The sequence below is a fragment of the Salmo trutta genome, chromosome 4, assembly GCF_901001165.1.
Source record: "Salmo trutta chromosome 4, fSalTru1.1, whole genome shotgun sequence".
NCBI lineage: Eukaryota > Metazoa > Chordata > Actinopteri > Salmoniformes > Salmonidae > Salmo > Salmo trutta.
This window is the reverse complement of record NC_042960.1, coordinates 25568288-25589322: the sequence shown is the minus strand read 5'-3', so window position 1 is coordinate 25589322 and position 21035 is coordinate 25568288. Positions and strand designations below refer to the sequence as shown.

Genomic DNA, 21035 nt, shown 5'->3' with positions numbered 1-21035 from the left:
AAAATACATTTAAATGACAGGTTGTAATGCAACAAATTAGGAAAAACGCCAAGGGGGTGAATACTTTTGCAAGGCACTGTATATACAGTTGAAGTCGGAAATTTACATACACCTTAGCAAAATACATTTAAACTCACTTTGTCACAATTCCTGACATTTAATCCTAGTAAAACTTCCCTGTCTTAGGTCAGTTAGGATCACCACTTTCTTTTAAGAATGTGACATGTCAGAATAAGAGTAGGAAGAATGATTTAGTTAAGCTTTAATTTCTTTCATCACATTCCCAGTGGGTCAGAAGTTTACATACACTCAATTAGTATTTGGTAGCATTGCCTTTAAATTGTTTAACTTGGGTCAAATGTTTTGGTTAGCCTTCCACAAGCTTCCCACAATAAGTTGAGTGAATTTTGGTCCATTCCTCCTGACAGAGCTGGTGTAACTGAGTCAGGTTTGTAGGCCTCCTTGCTCGCACATGCTTTTTCAGTTCTGCCCACCAATTTTCTATGGGATTGAGCTCAGTGCTTTGTGATGGCCACTCCAATACCTTGACTTTGTTGTCCTTAAGCCATTTTGCCACAACTTTGGAAGTATGCTTGTGGTCATTGTCCATTTGGAAGACCCATTTGCAACCAAGCTTTAACTTCCTGACTGATGTCTTGAGATGTTGCTTCAATATATCCACATAATTTTCCTCCTCACGATGCCATCTATTTTGTGAAGTGCACCAGTCCATCCTGCAGCAAAGCAACCCCACAACATGATGCTGCCATTCCCATGCTTCACGGTTGGGATGGTGTTCTTCGGCTTGCAAGCATCCCCCTTTTCCTACAAACATAACGATGGTCATTATGGCCAAACAGTTCTATTTTTGTTTCATCAGACCAGAGGACATTTCTCCAAAAAGTACGATCTTGTCCCCATGTGCAGTTGCAAACCGTAGTCTGGCTTTTTTATGGCAGTTTCGGAGCAGTGGCTTCTTCCTTGCTGAGCGGCCTTTCAGGTTATGTCGATACAGGACTTGTTTTAATGTGGATATAGATACTTTTGTACCTGTTTCCTACAGCATCTTCACAAGGTCCTTTGCTGTTGTTCTGGGATTGATTTGCACTTTTCGCACCAAAGTACGTTCATCTCTAGGAGACAGAACGCGTCTCCTTCTTGAGCAATATGACGGCTGCGTGGTCCCATGGTGTTTATACTTGCAAACCTTTGTTTGTACAGATGAACATGGTACCTTCAGGTGTTTGGAAATTGCTCCCAAGGATGACTTGTGGTCTAGAATGTTTTTTCTGAGGTCTTGACTGATTTCTTTTGATTTTCCCATGATGTCAAGCAAAGAGGCACTGAGTTTGAAGGTAGGCCTTGAAATACATCCACAGGTACACCTTCAATTGACTTAAATTATGTCAATTTAGCTATCAGAAGCTTCTAAAGCCATGACATCATTTTCTGGAATTCTCCAAGCTGTTTAAAGGCACAGTCAATTTAGTGTATGTAAACTTCTGACCCACTGGAATATTATAAGTGAAATAATCTGTCTGTAACAATTGTTGGACAAATGACTTGTGTCATGCACAAAGTAGATGTCCTAACCATTTTCCAAAACTATAGTTTGTTTTTAAGACATTTGTGGAGTGGTTAAAAAACAAGTTTTAAATGGCTCCATCCTAAGTGTATGTAAACTTCCAACTTCAACTGTATATACCGTAGATAGAATGATTCAGACTGTAGTCATGACAAAGAAACACATCACTGTCTGTATCTGTGAGAACGATGAGGAAGGACCCTTCCCTCACATAAATCTACACATGTTCAGACGCTGTCGTATAAATTACAGTCCTTGAACCAGGAGATATGAGTAAAACTTCTCAAAGTAGCCTCTTCTCCTAAAGCCTGCATTGAATATTCCACAAACCATTCCTTTTGGATATGACCTAATTGTTTTTGAGCAAGGAAGGTTTGACACAGGCGTACTGTAGCAGGGGGAGAGTTCTAGGCATATTTTACTTCCCTCGCTGCATCCATAAACATAAACCGGGGTGACATGTTTAAGCGTCACTCTCTCTTTGTCCCATTCTCTCTTCTTTATCTATCTCTCTTTCACTCCCACTATTCATATTTCTTACATGTGCTTATTTCCATTCAAAGGCAGTCTCTCAGTTGTCTAACAACAGTCCTGTTTTTTTCTCTTACTCTTTCTGTGACTCCTCCTTCCATGCTTTCTTGGCATCTCTCTGTCATGTGGGCACTCTGTTCAATAAATATTTGCTGATATATGAGCTTACCATATGAGCTGTGACTAAGCCTGCTCTCAACAAACACACAAAGACTCACACACACAATTATAAACAGAACAGTGCGCCCCAGACAGATTTGAAGCATGGCAGATAAGCCAACACTTATCTGTGTCTGTCTATGGTCCATTTTACGACCTTATTTTCTCCATGTCAGGGTTGAATATTAACTTTTCAGTATCTCCACCTCACCATCCTTTGTGCCTCCCTCCACACACACCCAACTAGTAATATCAAATAGGTATAATATATTGCTTTACATTAGGGCACGGTCTACCTACCTTTACATTCATATTAGTTCTTAGTGATTGTTTTGCTGTTTATGTGGCTGTTTTCTTCACCATAGTGTTTACAGATGGTGTTTGTTTCCAGAGGTCAAACCTCCCTCCGATCCCTCGCAGAATTCTGCTGACGGAACATTTTACACAAACATTACTGTGCAATTTAATGTGTTTACAAGATAATGATTGAAAGGAATTGTCTGTATGTTTCAATATGTAAACATTGAGGAGAGATGTTTGGAAGATGTAATTTACTTCACCACTTACATTCCATGGGTTGTAAACATTAGCTAAACGAATTCAAACAACAATTATATTTACATGTCATTATTACACACACACACACACACACACACACACACACACACACACACACACACACACACACACACATATATATATATATATATATATATATATATATGTGTGTGTGTGTGTGTGTGTGTGTGTGTGTGTGTGTGTGTGTAATAATGACATGTAAATATAATTGTAAAAAAATAATATATATATATTATTTTTTTACATTAGAACACCCATATGGTAGAGAGAGGCCTTATTTCTTATACAGTCTATGGCCGAGATGCAATATTGAAAGACCCGTAAGACAAACGTTTGGGGTAGTACTGTTTGTCCTCGCTGCCAGTCCGTAGTAGGCCTTGAAACGAATGAAAGCTCACAAACTACCAAAGGTAGGGAGATAGTATGAATGCATAGTTCTAAACATTTTGTATAGCAATTTACGACTACTTACCAAAATGTAACTTTACTCCACAAAATAAACTGCGTTTGGTGGTTGATAAAAAGGAAAGATCACGTTTAAGGCGTCATAGAAGCTAGCTAGCTATTTAGCCAGCTTATTTAGCTAGCTTTGCGAACGTGAGTTCGCTTGCTAAATTTTCTAAATTTAGCTGGCTAGTTTCCTACAATATGTTTGTTCTGACCACGATAGCTAAATCTTGCAGACAACTTGCCAGTACAAAGTAAATGTGACATAAGTTGCGAACAATACAGCTAACTGTTAGCCAGAAGATTCTAACGTTGCGCTTGTTTACATTGAGCTGCACTGGGGTCAGAACGCAATCATGGTTAGATTAAAGGCCCATTGCAGTCAACGTTATTTTCCTGAGTTTTGTGTGATATATATACCCACACTATGTAGTTGGAATAATATTGTGAAAAGGATAATGCCTTTGGTGTAAGAGCTCTTTGAAAAGATCCAGGCTGTATCACAACCAGCAGTGATTGGGAGTCCCATAGGCCGGCACACAATTAGCCCAGCATAGTCCGGGTTTGGCCGGTGTAGACCGTAATTGTAAATAAGAATTTGTTCTCAACTGACTTGCTGAGTTAAAGGTTAAATTTTAAAAAGTCCACCTGAAATGTTTTGTATTAGTCAGATGTGCCAAATTACAACAGGTGTAGACCTTACAGTGAAATGCTTATATACGAGGCCCTAACCAACAGTGCAGTTTCCCCAAAAAATATGGATGAGAATAAGAGATAATTACAGAACAGCAGTAAAAAATAACAATATATATATACAGGGGGGGGGGGGTGCCGGTTAGTTGAGGTAGTACGTACATGTAGGTAGAGTTATTAAAGTGACTATGCATAGATGACAACAGAGAGTGGCAGTGCTGTGGAGGGGGGCAATGCAAATAGTCTGGGTAGCCATTTGATTAGATGTTCAGGAGTCTTATGGCTTGGGGTAGAAGCTGTTTAGAAGCCTCTTGGACCTAGACTTAGCGCTCCGGTACCGCTTGCTGTGCGGTAGCAGAGAGAAGAGTCTATGACTAGGGTGGCTGGAGTCTTTGACAATTTTTAGGGCCTTCCTCTGACACTGCCTGGTATAGAGGTCCTGAATGGCAGGAAGCTTGGCCCCAGTGATGTACTAGGCCGTTTGCGCTACCCACTGTAGTGCCTTGCGGTCGGAGGCCGAGCAGCCATACCAGGCAGTGATGCAACCAGTCAGGATGCTCTCGATGGTGCAGCTGTAGAAGCTTTTGAGGATCTGAGGACCCATGACAAATCTTTTCAGTCTCCTGAGGGGGAATAGGTTTTTGTCGTGCCCGCTTCATGACTGGCTTGGTGTGCTTGGACCATGTTAGTTTGTTGGTGATGTGGACACCAAGGAACTTGAAGCGCTGAACCTGCTCCACTGCAGCCCCGTCAATGAAAATGGGGGCGTGCTCGGTCCTCTTTTTCCGATAGTCCACAATCATCTCCTTTGTCTTGATCACGTTGAAGGAGAGGTTGTTGTCCTGGCACCACACGGCCAAGTCTCTAACCTACTCCTTGTAGGCTGTCTCGTTGTTGTCGGTGATCAGGCCTACCACTGTTGTGTCATCTACAAATGTAATGATGATGTTGGAGTCGTGCCTGGCCATACAGTCATGAGTGAACAGGGAGTACAGGAGGGGCTGAGCACGCACCCCTGAGGGGCCCCTGTGTTGAGGATCAGCGTGGTGGATGTGTTGTTAGCTACCCGACAGGAAGTTCAGGATCCAGTTGCAGAGGGAGGTGTTTAGTCCCAGGGTCCTTAGCTTATTGATGAGCTTTGATGGCACTATGGTGTTGAATGTGTTGATGTGAGCCATGACCAGCCTTTCAAAGCACTTCATGGCTACCGACGTGAGTGCTACAAGTCGGTAGTCATTTAGGCAGGTTACCTTAATGTTCTTGGGCACAGGCGCTATGGTGGTCTGCTTGAAACATGTTGGTATTACAGACTTGGACAGGGAGAGGTTGAAAATGTCAGTGAAGACACTTGCTAGTAGGTCAGAGCATGCTCGCAGTACACGTCCTGGTAATCCGTCTGGCCCTGCGGCCTTGTGAATGTTGACCTTTCTAAATGTCTTACTCACATCGGCTGCGGAGAGAGTTATCACACAGTCTTCCAGTACAGCTGGTGCTCTCATGCATGTTTCAGTGTTATTTTCCTCGAAGCGAGCATAGAAGTAGTTTAGCTCGTCTGGTAGGCTAGTGTCACTGGGCAGCTCTCGGTTGTGCTTCCCTTTGTAGTCGGTAATGGTTTGCAAGCCCTACCACATCCAACGAGCGTCAAAGCTGGTGTAGTATGACTCAATCTTTGTCCTATATTGAAGCTTTGTCTGTTTGATGATTCGTCGGAGGGCATAGCGGTATGTCTTATAAGTCTCCGGGTTAGAGTCCCGCTCCTTGAAAGTGGCAGCTCTAGCTTTTAGCTCAGTGCAGAGACTGCTTGTAATCCATGGCTTCTGGTTGGGGTATGTAAGTAAGGTCACTGTGGGGACGACGTCATCGATGCACTTATTGATGAAGCCAATGACAGATGTGGTGTACTCCTCAATGCCATTGGAGGAATCCTGGAACATATTCCAGTCTGTGCTAGCAAAACAGTCCTGTAGCTTAGCATCTGCTTCATCTGACCACTTTTTTTTATTGATCTAGTCACTGGTGCTTCCTGCTTAAAGTTTTGCTTGCAAGCAGGAATCAGTAGGATGGAATTATGATCAGATTTGCCAAATGGAGGGAGAGCTTTGTATACATCTCTGTGTGTGGAGTATAGGTGGTCCCAAGTTCTTTTCCCTCTGGTTGCACGTTTAACATGCTGATAGAAATGTGGTAAAACTGATTTAACCTGTTTGGGATAGGGGGCAGTATTGAGAATTTTGGAAAAAATATGTGCCCATTTTTAACTGCCTCCTACACCAACTCAGAAGCTAGAATATGCATATTATTGTTCAGGTTTGGATAGAAAACACTCTGAATTTTCTAAAACTGTTTGAATGGTGTCTGTGAGTATAACAGAACTCCTATGGCAGGCAAAAGCCTGACAAGGTTTCATGCAGGAAGTACCCTGTCTGACAAGGAGTCGTGCGTCTTGCATCTGTTTATTGAAAAGTAAGGATCTTAGCTGTAACGTGACAATTCCCAGGGCTCCGATAGGCTCTCAGAACCCGGGAAATACCTGAAGGTTGACGAGGCAGCCTCAGGCTGAAACACATTATCGCCTTTGGTAAGTGGCGGATCAGAGGACCTTTGAATGAGGCGCGTGCACGATTCGCTCCTGAGGAGAAATTTAATTCGGCTGTTTAGGCTCAATGCATATTCCCGGTCGGAATATTATCGCTTTTCTACGAGATAAATGGCATAAAAATTGGTTTTAAACAGCGGTTGACATGCTTCGAAGTACGGTAATGGAATATTTACATTTTTTTTGTCACGCCAATGCGCGAGACCGTGATGTAGCATTCTGATAGTGTCTAGAACTCACGAACAAAACGTCGCTGTTTGGATATAACGATGGATTATTTGGGACCAAACCAACATTTGTTATTGAAGTAGAAGTCCTGGCAGTGTATTCTGACGAAGAACAAGCAAGGTAAGAACATTTTTCTTATAGGAAATGTGATTTTGGTGGAGGCTGACCTGGGTGGGTGTCTAAATAGCTAGCCCTGTGATGCCGGGCTATGTACTTAGATTATTGCAAAATGTGCTTCATCCGAAAAGCTATTTTAAAATCGGACATATCGAGTGCATAGAGGAGTAATGTATCTATAATTCTTAAAATAATTGTTATGCTTTTTGTGAACGTTTATCGTGAGTAATTTAGCAAACTGTTAGTAAATTCCCCGGAAGTTTGCGGGGGTTATGCTTTTTCTGAACGTCACATGCTAATGTAAAAAGCTGTTTTTTGATATAAATATGAACTTGATTGAACAGACATGCATGTATTGTATAACACAATGTCCTAGGTGTGTCATCTGATGAAGATCATAAAAGGTTAGTGTTGCATTTAGCTGTGGTTTGGGTTTATGTGACATGATATGCTAGCTTGAAAAATGGGTGTCTGATTATTTCTGGCTGGGCACTCTGCTGACATAATCTAATGTTTTGCTTTCGTTGTAAAGCCTTTTTGAAATCGGACAGTGGGGTTAGATTAACGAGATTCTTGTCTTTAAATAGCTGTAAAATAGTCATGTTTGAGAAATTGAAGTAATAGTATTTCTAACGATTCAAAAATCGCGCCACTGGATTTCAGTGGCTGTTACGTAGGTGGGACGAGTTCGTCCCACATGTGCCAGAGAGGTTAAGTTTCCCTGCATTAAAGTACCCGGCTACTAGGAGCGCCGCATCAGTGTGAGAGTTTTCTTGTTTGCTTTATGGAGGAATACAGCTCATTCTATGCTATCTTAGTGCCAACCTCTGACTGTGGTGGTATGTAAACAGCTACGAAGAATACAGATGAGAACTCTCTCGGTAGTGTGGTCTACAGCTTATCATGATATACTCAACCTCAGGCGAGCAATAGCTCGAGACTTCCTTCGATATAGTGCACCAGCTGTTATTTACAAAATTACATAGTCCGCCGGCCCTTGTCTTACCAGACGCCGCTGTTCTATCCTGCCGGTACATCGTATAACCAGCCAGCTGTATGTTGATTTTGTCGTCGTTCAGCCACGACTCTGTCAAGCATAAGATGTTACAGTTTTTAATGTCCCGTTGGTAGTTTAATCTTCCCCGTAACTCGTTGATTTTATTGTCCAAAGATTGCATGTTTGCTAGCAGAATTGAGGGAAGTGGGGGTTTATTCGATCGCCTCCGACTTCTCTGAAGGCAGCCCGCTCTCCGGCCTCTCTTTCTCCGCCTCCTCTTCATGCAGATCACGGGGGTCGGGGCCTGTTCCCGAGGGACCCCTTTATCCTCCGTCTCGGGCTCGTCAGAGTCGTGAAAGAAGAAACAGGATTCTGCTAGTCCGTGGTGAGTAATCACAGTCCTGATGTCTAGAAGTTATTTTCGGTTGTATGAGACGGTAGCGGCAACATTATGTACAAAATTAGTAAAAAAAACGTTACAAACAACGCAGATAAATAAACAAAAAAACACAATCGGTTGGGGGCACGTAAAACGTCTGCCTTCTGCTCTGGCTCCATCTTATATTCACCAGGTGGTAAATTAGTTAATAGACCAATGGGCGGTGTTAGATTATGCTGAGCTGTGGGGCACTGGTCTATGGCCCGTGATGTGAATGGGAAAAGCGGTGAGGGAGGAGCACCTTTCTCAAATTGAAAAGTAATCTACGCCACGCGGTCATGTTGTCAACAAGGCAGCATGGTACATCATCCAGTAACATGCAACCTCTCGTGTTTTTATCAAAAGCAATCACTTTTAAATGTGAACACAGAATCCTACACATTACTCCACGTGGTTTAAATACGTCACTTTTGTTTTGAGCCAACTTCCCAGTGGGCTTTGAATGGGGAACATGGCTCACGCCAAGGAGGCAGCCCGGTTCCAAAATGAATGCAATCAACTTTCCCCCGTTGCAAAACACGCCTATCTGGGCGCCCAGGCCAGATTAAACGATTCCCTTCAGTAAGTGAGTGAGTTCCAAACCTCTCTGCCAATAACAGAAAGTTTTCAATTTTCCCCGCCCCACATAGACCACTCCCAGACAGTCCTAACAAAATTCTTGCTTGAGAAATTGCTATTTGCTAAGAAGCTATTTTTGTTTCATGTTGACCATTTTAATTGAAAACAGTCACAGTAAGGTACTTAATGGTTACCCAGAATTTATTTGATATTGAGAGAAAAATGGCAGCATTGGACCTTTAAGACACCGTGGAGCCAACGCAAGATATGGATCGGAAAACCTACTTCAATGCAGGGATGGGATGTTACACTGTACTCTAAATTTGACCTACAGTTGAAGTTGTAAGTTTACATACACTCAGGTTGGAGTCATTAAAACTTGTTTTTCAACCACTCCACAAATTAACAAACTATAGTTTTGGCAAGACGGTTAGGACATCTACTTTGTGCATGACACAAGTAATTTTTTTCAACAATTGTTACAGACAGATTATTTCACTGTATCACAATTCCAGTGGGTCAGAAGTGTACATGCACTAAGTTGACTGTGCCTTTAAACAGCTTGGAAAATTCCAGAAAATTATGTCATGGCTTTAGAAGCTTCTGATAGGTTAATTGACATCATTTGAGTCAATTGAAGGTGTATCTGTGGATGAATTTCAAGGCCAACTCAGTGCCTCTTTGCTTGACATCATGGAAAAATCTAAAGAAATCAGCTAAGACCTCAGGAAAAAAATTGTAGACATCCACAAGTCTGGTTCATCCTTGGGAGCAATTTCCAAACGCCTGAAGGTACCACGTTCATCTGTACAAACAATAGTACGCAAGTATAAACACCATGGGACCACGCAGCCGTCATACCGCTCAGGAAGGGGACGCATTCTGTCTCCTAGAGATGAACGTACTTTGGTGCGAAAAGTGCAAATAAATCCCAGAACAGCAGAAAGGACCTTGTGAAGATGCTGGAGGAAACAGGTACAAATGTATCTATAGCCACAGTAAAACGAGTCCTATATTGACATAACCTGAAAGGCCGCTCAGCAAGGAAGAAGCCACTGCTCCAAAACTGCCATAAAAAAGCCAGACTACGGTTTGCAACTGCACATGGGGAATAAGATCGTACTTTTTGGAAAAATATCCTCTGGTCTGATGAAGCAAAAATAGAACTGTTTGGCCATAATGACCATCGTTATGTTTGGAGGAAAAAGGGGGATGCTTGCAAGCTGAAGAACACCATCCCAACCGTGAAGCACGGGGGTGGAAGCATCATGTTGTGAGGGTGCTTTGCTGCAGGAGGGACTGGTGCACTTCACAAAATAGATGGCATCATGAGTATGGAAAATTACATGGATATATTGAAGCAACATCTCAAGACATCAGTCAGGAAGTTAAAGCTTGGTCGCAAATGGGTCTTCCAAATGGACAATGACCCCAAGCATACTTCCAAAGTTGTGACAAAATGGCTTAAGGACAACAAAGTCAAGGTATTGGAGTGGCCATCACAAAGCCCTGACCTCAATCTCATAGAAAATCTAGGGGCAGAACTGAAAAAGCGTGTGTGAGCAAGGAGGCCTACAAACCTGACTCAGTTACACCAGCTCTGTCAGGAGGAATGGGCCAAAATTCAGCCAACTTATTGTGGGAAGCTTGTGGAAGGCTACCCGAAACGTTTGACCCAAGTTAAACAATTTAAAGGCAATGCTACCAAATACGAATTGAGTGTATGTAAACTTCAGACCCACTGGGAATGTGATGAAAGAAATAAAAGCTTATCTAAATCATTCTTTCTACTCTTATTCTGACATGTCACATTCTTAAAAGAAAGTGGTGATCCTAACTGACCTAAGACAGGGATTTTTTACTATGATTTAAATGTCAGAAATTGTGAAAAACTGAGTTTAAATGTATTTGGCTAAGATGTATGTAAACTTCCGACTTCAACTGTATATCTAAACTGATACATCGAGAAGATTGAAATACTACTAGTTTTCTGGAAAACTACCCTTTTTGTCCTCATGCTAGCTAGCAGTAGCCACCGCCACCGTTTTGGAATAGCAGTGGCAGCCAATCAGCTCATTTGTTGTTTTACTCAACATGTCATTCTATAATGGCAGCTGTGGCTCCTGCTGGATAGCATGAGGACGAAAAGGGCAGCTTTGAAAATAAGCAGCCGTTTAATCTTCCCGGCGTAACAGTTGGGACAATTTGGAGTATAACACAATTTCTCATCCCCAGAGTCTTAATCTAACCTTGATGATGTTCCGACCCCAGTGCAACTCATTGTAAACGAGCATAACGGTAGGGTCGAAATCTGCTGGCTAGCTATCATGTGTGCAAGGCATGTCTATCATGTTGCTGCTTTAAACTCAAGTGAAACTAATTTGATGAATGCATTTTGGACATCTCATTACCACAGGCAACATCATGTCGGCGGACACCAAAATCGCAGAGCTTTTAACAGAGCTCCATCAACTCATCAAGCAGACGCAGGTAAGTCTCAACCAATGGTTTCTACACCCAAGTGCTGTTGTCATCAGGAGCACTGACCAATGATACAGGTACCACAGTGGAGGACGGTCATTTGATGAATAAATAGCTACCTACATTTACATTTTACATTTACGTCATTTAGCAGACGCTCTTTTCCAGAGCGACTTACAAATTGGGGCATTCACCTTATGATATCCAGTGGAACAACCACTTTACAATAGTACATCTATATCTTTTTTGGGGGGGGTTAGAAGGATTACTATATCCTATCCCAGGTATTCCTTAAAGAGGTGGGGTTTCAGGTGTCTACGGAAGGTGGTGATTGACTCCGCTGTCCTGGCGTTGTGAGGGAGCTTGTTCCACCATTGGGGTGCCAGAGCAGCGAACCGTTTTGACTGGGCTGAGCGGGAACTGTGCTTCCGCAGAGGTAGGGGGGCCAGCAGGCCAGAGGTGGATGAACGCAGTGCCCTTGTTTGGGTGTAGGGCCTGATCAGAGCCTGAAGGTACGGAGGTGCCGTTCCCCTCACAGCTCCGTAGGCAAGCACCATGGTCTTGTAGCAGATGCGAGCTTCAACTGGAAGCCAGTGGAGTGTGCGGAGGAGCGGGGTGACGTGAGAGAACTTGGGAAGGTTGAACACCAGACGGGCTGCGGCGTTCTGGATGAGTTGTAGGGGTTTAATGGCACAGGCAGGGAGCCCCGCCAACAGGGAGTTGCAGTAATCCAGACGGGAGATGACAAGTGCCTGGATTAGGACCTGCGCGCTTCCTGTGTAAGGCAGGGTGGTACTCTGCGAATGTTGTATAGCATGAACCTACAGGATCGGGTCACCGCCTTGATGTTAGCGGAGAACGACAGGGTGTTGTCCAGGGTCACGCCGAGGCTCTTAGCACTCTGGGAGGAGGACACAATGGAGTTGTCAACCGTGATGGCGAGATCATGGAAAGGGCAGTCCTTCCCCGGGAGGAAGAGCAGCTCCGTCTTGCCGAGGTTCAGCTTGAGGTGGTGATCCGTCATCCACACTGATATGTCTGCCAGACATGCAGAGATGCGATTCGCCACCTGGTTATCAGAAGGGGGAAAGGAGAAGATTAATTGTGTGTCGTCTGCTAGTTATATTCAAATGTGACTCCAATGACTCATATTTTTACATCATGCCATCATAGGGAGTAATGTAATACCTAGCAATACAGAATAGGAATGATATTCAGAGATCAAATTAAATTCCATTGCCAAACATCAATCACTGTAATACATTTACATTTTGTGTGCACATTGCATGTTTTTCTTGCTGATATATTGCATCATTTTGCACCTATGCAACAACCACATTGTAATATTAATCCCTTTCCTTCTCTATTTCAGGAGGAGCGGTCGCGCAGTGAACACAACCTGCTCAACATCCAGAAAACACATGAGAGGATGCAGACTGAGAACAAGAGTGAGCCTCTACCTCGCCTCCCCACATTCCCCTTTGTCCATTAACACTATTTTCGAACTCTTCATATTACTGTTACTCACCGTTTCTATTTATGTATCGTCTGGCTAAGCTAGACACACACACGTTATGTTCTTCTATCCTCTTGGGGACCTAAAATTAATTTCCATTCAAAATCCTATTTTCCCTAACCCCTAAACCTAACCCTTACTTGTAACCCTAAACCTTACCACTAACCTCTTATCCTAATTGTAACCTAAACCCTAAGATTAAAATAGCCTTTGTCCTCATGGGGACGTGGGAAATGTTACTATCCTTGTGGGGACTTTGGGGATTTTAGATCCCCACAAGGACACACACACACACACACACACACACACACAGAGTTTAATAAGGTGTTATTCTTGTACCCATCTCCCCCAGCCTCCCCTTACTACCGGACTAAGCTGAGGGGACTCTACACCACAGCCAGAGCAGACGCTGAGGCAGAGTGCAGGTCGGTAGCCTACACTTGAAAAAGAAGAGGAGAGCCGCACACTCTAGGAGCTCAGATGCAATAATTTAATAACCAACGTTTCGACAGACAAGCTGTCTTCATCAGGGTAGCCTACACTGATATCCCTATGCCCCTTGCCCTATGCCCCTTGAAGTGTCCACTGATCTGATATGGTAGGTTTGGTGTAAGCCATTTAATGTAATGTTTCCTTTCACCTATCCAACTGTGGTACTTAAGTGATTGGATGTATTTTTGTCATGCGTTCAGAAATCATCGCCACCATGTGGAGTAAGTAAGTACAGCTCCATTCCAAAGAAATAAGTTGGACGCCACTCTTTCTCTCCCACAGTATTCTTCGTCATGCTCTCGACAAAATTGCAGAGATCAAATCCTTATTGGAGGAGAGGCGAATAGGTAAGAATGGCTGTGACTGAATTCTCATAATAGCCTACATCCTATTTAGGAAGGAGAGGAGACAAGAATAAGCCACTGTTAACTATTGAGATGCAGCCCATACCTCAATCTCTTTCTCCTCTCCCCCAGCGGCTAAGATGGCAGGTGTGAACAGCGACAATGACCCCCCCAGGAAGACCATGCGGAGGGGGGTGCTGATGACGCTGCTCCAACAGTCAGCCATGACGCTCCCGCTGTGGATTGGCAAGCCAGGAGACAGGTAGGGTCTGAAGATTCAGTCTCTCCTGAGCTCAGTTCAGTAGTGCACAACATTTTACAACGGGAAACAAAAATCTGTTCTTTTTTATTTAATAAAAAAAATGTTCACCCCTTTTTTCTCCCCAATTTCGTGGTATCCAATTGGTAGTAGTTACAGTCTTGTCTCGCTGCAACTCCAGTACGGACTCGGGAGAGGCGAAGGTCGAGAGCCATGCGTCCTCCGAAACACAACCCAACCAAGCCGCACTGCTTCCACAATGCATATCTAACCCGGAAGCCAGCCGCACCAATGTGTCGGAGGAAACACCGTACACCTGGCGACCGTGTCGGCGTGCACTGCGCCTGGCACGCCACAGGAGTCGCTAGTGCGCGATGAGACAAGGATATCCCTGCCGGCCAAACCCACCCCTAACCCGGACGACACTGGACCAATTGTGCACCGCCCCATGGGCCTCCCGGTCGCGGCCGGCTGCGACAGAGCCTGGACTCGAACCCAGAATCTTTAGTGGCACAGCTAGCACTGCGATGCAGTGCCTTAGACCACTGCGCCACTCGGGAGGCCAAAATCTGTGTTCTTGTTGTGTACATTTCAAGTTCAGTACCCCCCCTTACTTTTCCACCTGCCCCTTTTTTCTGTCCTCTATTACTATATTACTCCCTCACCCCTAAAACCCTCCATCCTTCCCTGTATCCTCCTCTCCTCCAGTCCTCCTCCCCTGTGTGGGGCGATGCCAGCCAACAGTGACTACGTGGCCAAGCAAGGGGACAAGGTGGCAGCGCGGGTCAAGGCCGTGGACGGAGACGAACAGTGGATCCTGGCCGAGGTGGTCAGCTACAGCCACTCCACCAACAAGTAACTATCAGCAAATCAGCTCCAGCCACTGCCAATCAAGTACAGCCATGTACCACTGTTACCAATCAACTACAGCCTTTAACACTTTTAGCCAATCAGCTACAACACAGACTGTTTTGAGTTGTATTCTTTTGCTCTATCCTTCAGGTACGAAGTGGATGACATTGATGAGGAAGGAAAAGAGTAAGTCAATGTCTTCTTTTTCTATATTTCTCTTCCTACTATTTTGTCTTGTAGTACATTATATTTTATGCCCTGAAAATCTCACCTTGGATATAATGACAATTATCTTACTCTACTTCTTATCCCCCCCCATCCTCCTCCAGGAGACACACCCTGAGCAGGCGGCGTATCATCCCCCTCCCCCAGTGGAAGGCCAACCCAGAGACGGACCCGGAGGCCCTGTTCAGTAAAGACCAGCTGGTGCTGGCCCTCTACCCCCAGACCACCTGCTTCTACAGAGCCCTCATCCACACCCACCCACACCGGGTGAGACAAGGAAAGGGAGAGGAGGGGGGGAGCTGATTGATGTAATTTGAATACATTTTATTTGATGACGAAACTACATAAAGCTGGTTCAGAGATAATGTTACTGTACACCAAACCCTGCATCCAGGCAGGCCCCTCGCGTGGCAGCTTCCCCTCCATCAATCCTAACCTTAACCATTATTGGGGAAAATGCTAAACTGACCCCAAATCAGTGAACTCTGTTCTCTCCACTAACCACCATGCTCTCTCTGCTCTCTCAGCCCCAGGACGACTACTCAGTGCTGTTTGAGGACACGTCGTACGCAGACGGCTACTCCCCGCCCCTCAACGTAGCTCAGAGATACGTGGTGGCCTGCAAAGAGAACAAAAAGAAGTAGAGACTGATGAAGAGGAGAAGGAAAGAGAGGAGCCAGGAGAAATCAAGGGGACTGTGACTGAAGATACTGTATTTTGTCAGACTTGACAAATACACTGTGTAGACAAATGTTCCTAGACAAGTGTTTCCAACCACCCCTCTCCCCAGAATAACAATGGATTCCGTGCCTTAGCCACACGTATGGACACACTGAGGGCGGGCTTCAAATAAAATAACATCAAACTTTACTTGTCACATGCGCCGAATACAACTTGTATACCATGAAATGCTTACGTACAAGCCCTTAACCAACAATGCAGTTCAAGAAAGAGTTAAGAAAATATTTACCAAATAAACTAAAGTAAAAAGTAACACAATAACATAACAATAATGAGGCTATATACAGGGGGTACCGATACCAAGTCAGTGTGCGGGGGTACAGGTTAGAGGTAATTTGTACATGTAGGTAGGGGTGAAGTGACTATGCATAGATAATAAACAGCGAGTCGCAGCAGTACGCACTACCCTCTGTAGCGCCTTACGGTCAGATGCTGAGCAGTTGCCATACCAGGCGGTGATGCGACTGTCAGGATGCTCTCTAGGGTGCAGGTGTAGAACTTTTTGAGGATCTGGGGATCCATGCCAAATCTTTTTAGTCTACCGAGGGGGAAAAGGTTTTGTTGTGCCCTCTTCATGACTGTCTTGGTGTGTTTGGACCATGATAGATCATTGGTGATGTGGACACCAAGGAACTTGAAACTCTCAACCCGCTCCACTACAGCCCGTTGATGTTAATGGGGGCCTGTTCGGCCCTCCTTTTCCTGTAGTCCATGATCAGCTTCTTAGTCTTGCTCACATTGAGGGAGAGGTTGTTGTCCTGGCATCACACTGCCAGTTCTCTGACGACCTCCCTATAGGCTGTCTCATTGTTGTCGGTGATCAGGCCTACCACTGTTGTCATCAGCAAACTTAATGATGATGTTGGAGTCTTGTTTGGCCACACAGTCGTGGATGAACAGGGAGTGCAGGATGGGACTAAGTACACACCCCTTAGGGGCCCCAGTGTTGAGGATCAGCATGGCAGACGTTTTGTTGCCAACCCTTACCACCTGGGGGCGGCCCGTCAGGAAGTCCAGGATCCAGTTGCAGAGGGAGGTGTTTAGTCCCAGGGTCCTTAGCTTTGCGATGAGCTTTGAGGACACTATGGTGATGAAAGCTGAGCTGTAGTCATTGAACACCATTCTCACATAGGTGTTCCTTTTGTCCAGGTGTGAAAGCGCAGTGTGGAGTGCGATTAAGATTGCGTCATCTGTGGATCTGTTGGAGCGCTATGTGAATTGGAGTGGGTCTAGGGTATCCGGGAGGATGCTGTTGATGTGAGTAATGACCAGCCTTTCAAAGCACTTCATGGCTACCGACGTGAGTGCTACAGGGCGGTAATCATTTAGGCAGGTTACCTTCGCTTCCTTGGACACAGGGACTATGGTGGTCTGCTTGACTCAGTCAGGGAGAGGTTGAAAATGTCAGTGAAGACAGTTGGTCCGCGCATGCTTTGAGTACACGTCCTGGTAATCCATCTGGCCCCGCAGGCTTTGTGAATGTTGACCTGTTTAAAGGTCTTGCTCACATCGGCTACCGAGAGCGTTATCACACAGTCATCCAGAACATCTGGTGCTCTTGTGCATGCTTCAGTGTTGCTTGCCTCGAAGCGAGCATAAAAGGCATTTAGCTCGTCTGGTAGGCTCGGGTCACAGCTACTCGTGTCTGGTATTTCCTTTGTTGTCCGTAATAGTTTAAGGCCAGCCACATCCGACGAACGTCAGAGTCGGTGTAGTAGGATTCAATTTTAATCCTGTATTGACGCTTTGCTTGTTTGATGGTTCGTCTGAGGGCATAGCGGGGTTTCTTATAGGCGTCCGGGTTTTGTGTCCCGCTCCTTGAAAGCGGCAGCTCTAGCCTTTAGCTCGATGCGGATGTTGCCTGTAATCCATGGCTTCTGGTTGGGATATGTACGTACGGTCACTGTGGGAACGACGTTGTCGATGCACTTATTGATGAAGCCGATGACTGAGGTGGTATACTCCTCAATGCCATTGGATGAATCCCGGAACATATTCTGTGCTAGAAAAACAGTCCTGTAGTGTAGCATCCGCATCATCTGACCACTTCTGTATTGAGCGAGTCACTGGTACTTCCTGCTTTAGTTTTTTTGCTTGTAAGCAGGAATCAGGAGGATAGAATTATGGTCAGATTTGCCAAATGGAGTGCAGGGTTTGTATGGATCTCTGTGTGTGGAGTAAAGGTGTTCCAGAGGTTTTTTTCCCTCTGGTTGCACATGTGACATGCTGGTAAAAATTTGTTTTGGGACGCTATCTGTGAGGCTCAATCAATCTAGGGAGTTGTATTGATATCCAACGGTGTGTTATGGCTCATCTGTTTTGTCATTGTGAGACGTGCAGGATGTTCTGTGCTCTGTTCTGTCTGTATTGGCCTGGTAGTGACATGACTATGCTTCTTGTGGAATGGGCTATGCTATGTGTGTGTGTTGTTTTTGTTTACATGTTGTACCAGGCTCAAGGGTGTGGGGTTGCCACATCTCCAAGTTCAATAACAAAACATGCATCAGTAGCACAAATTAATGCAAATGGGAAGTTTATTAGGGGTTTTGGTACACTGGGGAAGAGAGGGGAATTCACCAATCACCACAAGCTGTTTTCCAGGGGTAATCCTCACACTCGGGTCCTCAACCAATCCGGTCCGGTACACAACGGGGGTAGTCCAACAGTCCAGGTCACAATGGGTAATCTCACAGATAGTGTTCTCTCTTCTCCCACTCTTCATAACGCTCTTGATTCTCTCCTACTCTGCCCCTTTGTGCAGGCTGCTTCCTCCTTTATCCCCAAGCACTCCCTGGCTTAACGAAACACAGCCTTTCCTCGTTGGGGCAGGAAGTCCATATAAGGCCCGGGGGTGGAGCCAACGGGCTGCCATATATCTCCCCTCAATAACCACGCCCCTCACCTCTCCCTGCCGTCTGCTGCAATGTTAACAAAAAACAATGTTTTTCATTTGTATGTCGACTAAGGACACTGACTAAGAATAAACCGTTTTTATAATACAGTACCAGTCAAAGGTTTGGATACACTGTGGTGGTTATTTCTGTATTATCAAATGTGAAGAGACAAACTTATCACACAAGTCAGTTATACTTAATCAAAAATCTTTATTCACTCAATAAGGGAGCAAGGTCACTACATGCACACAGAGTGAATGCAGTGAGAGCTCAAATAATACAGACGCAAGGGGTTTATATCGCAACCCAAGAACTGCTTAGTCATGGTTGGTTCCACCCCTCCCCAGCAGATCAGGGCAATATAAGCTACCTTGTTTTCTTGTGGCTATGTGTATCGGGTCATAGCGCACCAACAAGTGATAACGTTAGTTCCGTTACTCCTTTCTCTACCAAGCCAGCCTCCGTTCTCTTCCATCTCCCCACAGCTGTGCCCTTGGAAGATAGTAAAAGAACAGGATGGGCTGAAGAACTGTGGTCACTTCTCAGAGGCTCTTTGTCTTATGCCGTGTGACCAGGTTACTCAGAAGCAAAGAGAAATTGAAACAATACAGGTCTATCTGTTCCTCAAGCATATCTCTATCCCATGTCCTTGACTACACACCTAGACCAACTGGTTGGAGTTAATGTGGAAGAGATGAACCATACTTTCTCAGAAGCACATCATTGGCACTAAAGAAATGTCTTTACTGTCGTTAAGCATATTAATTGTTAACTATTAAGGTAGGTAAATATTAAGGTAAATACGTGATTTTTCTCTCACAACACCTACTCATTCAAGGGTTTTTCTTTATTTTTTACTATTTTCTACGTTGTAGAATAATAGGGAAGACATCAAAACTATGAAATAACACATGGAATGTTTAACCAAAAAAGTGTTAAACAAATATATTTGAGATTCTTCAAAGTACCCACCCTTTGCCTTGATGACAGCTTTGCACACGCTTGTCATTCTCTCAACCAGCTTAATGTGGTAGTCACCTGGAATGCATTTCAATTAACAGGTGTGCCTTGCTAAAAGTTCATTTATGGAATTTCTTTCCTTCTTAATGCGTTTGAGCCAACTGTTGTGTTGTGACAAGGTAGGGTTGGTATACAGAAGATTTGGTAAAAGACCAAGTCCATATTATTGCAAGAACAGCTCAAATAAGCAGAGAAACAACAATACATAATCACTTTAAAACATGAAGGTCAGTCAGTCCGGAAATTTTCAAGGACTTTGAAAGTTTCTTCAAGTGCAGTTGCAAAAACCATCAAGCACTATTATGAAACTGGCTCTCATGAGGAACGCCACAGGAAAGGAAGACCCAGAGTTACCTCTGCTGCAGAGGATAAGTTCAGTAGAGTTACCAGCCTCAGAAATTGCAGCCCAAACAGATGCTTTAGAGAGTTCAAGTAACAGACACATCTCAACATCAACTGTTCAGAGGAGACTGTGTGAATCAAGCCATCATGGTCAAATTGCTGCAAAGAAACCACTACTAAAGGACACCAATAAGAAGAAGAGACTTGCTTGGACCAAGAAACACGAGCAATTGACATTATACCAGTGGAAATCTGATGAGTCCAAATGTGAGATTTTTGGTTCCAACCGCTTTGTCTTTGTGAGTCGCAGAGTAGGTGAAGGGATGATCTCTGCATCTGTGGTTCCCAGTGTGAAGCATGGTGAAGGAGGTGTGGGGGTGCTTTGCTGGTGAGACTGTCTGTGATTTATTTAGAATTCAAGGCACACTTAACCAGCATGGCTACTACAGCATTCTGCAGCTATACGCCATCCCATCTGGTTTGCGCTTAGTGGGACTATCATTTGTTTTTCAACAGGACAATGACCGAACACACCTCCTGGCTGTGTAAGGGCTATTTCACCAAGAAGGAGAGTGATGGAGTGCTGTATTAGATGACCTGGCCTCCACAATCACCCAACCTCAACCCAATTGAGATGGTTTGGGATGAGTTGGACCGCAGAATGAAGGAAAAGCAGCCAACAAGTGTGTGTGGGAACTCCTTCAAGACTGTTGGAAAAGCATTCCAGGTGAAGCTGGTTGAGAGAATGCCAAGCGTGTGCAAAGCTGTCATCAAGGCAAAGGGTAGCTACTTTGAAGAATCTAAAATACATTTTAAAAAATCGAACACTTTTTTTGGTTACTACATGATTCCATATGTGTTATTCCATAGTTTTAATATCTTCGCTATAATTCTACAATGTATAGTAAAAATAACAATAGTACAAATAAAGAAAAACCCT

At 44.3% G+C, this 21035-nt stretch overlaps 1 protein-coding gene and 1 long non-coding RNA gene across 7 annotated transcripts; one reads left to right on the top strand and one right to left on the bottom strand.

The window, feature by feature from the left end:
- Positions 1-2106: 2106 nt before the first annotated feature.
- On the bottom strand, positions 2107-3693 carry LOC115192150 (uncharacterized). Its single transcript, XR_003877887.1, has 2 exons — positions 3327-3693; positions 2107-2699 (listed from the first exon to the last, which is right to left on the bottom strand). It is a non-coding gene; the product is annotated as an uncharacterized LOC115192150 (long non-coding RNA).
- Positions 3171-15968, top strand: LOC115192148 (SAGA-associated factor 29). Of its 6 annotated transcripts, none has more exons than XM_029750332.1 (11): positions 3208-3264; positions 11165-11227; positions 11346-11419; positions 12783-12858; positions 13279-13351; positions 13701-13765; positions 13895-14024; positions 14730-14876; positions 15024-15059; positions 15203-15365; positions 15626-15968. In XM_029750332.1, the coding sequence occupies exons 3-11, from the start codon at positions 11354-11356 to the stop codon at positions 15740-15742; spliced, it is 873 nt and encodes a 290-aa protein (XP_029606192.1). In that variant the 5' UTR covers positions 3208-3264; positions 11165-11227; positions 11346-11353; the 3' UTR covers positions 15743-15968. The 6 variants fall into 6 exon arrangements, with proteins under 6 accessions (XP_029606194.1, XP_029606192.1, XP_029606195.1 ...); XM_029750333.1 differs by lacking the exon at positions 3208-3264 and adding an exon at positions 8292-8317; XM_029750334.1 differs by lacking the exon at positions 11165-11227 and having other exon boundaries at positions 3171-3264.
- The last annotated feature ends 5067 nt before the right edge of the window (positions 15969-21035 follow it).

Excerpts from the sequence above, each read along its gene's own strand:
- LOC115192148 (XM_029750334.1), top strand. The coding sequence starts at position 11,354 with ATGTCGGCGGACACCAAAATCGCAGAGCTTTTAACAGAGCTCCATCAA. Across the intron at positions 14,025-14,729 it reads ATTGGCAAGCCAGGAGACAG|TCCTCCTCCCCTGTGTGGGG; the intron begins GTAGGGTCTGAA and ends CCTCTCCTCCAG. Across the intron at positions 15,060-15,202 it reads ATTGATGAGGAAGGAAAAGA|GAGACACACCCTGAGCAGGC; the intron begins GTAAGTCAATGT and ends ATCCTCCTCCAG.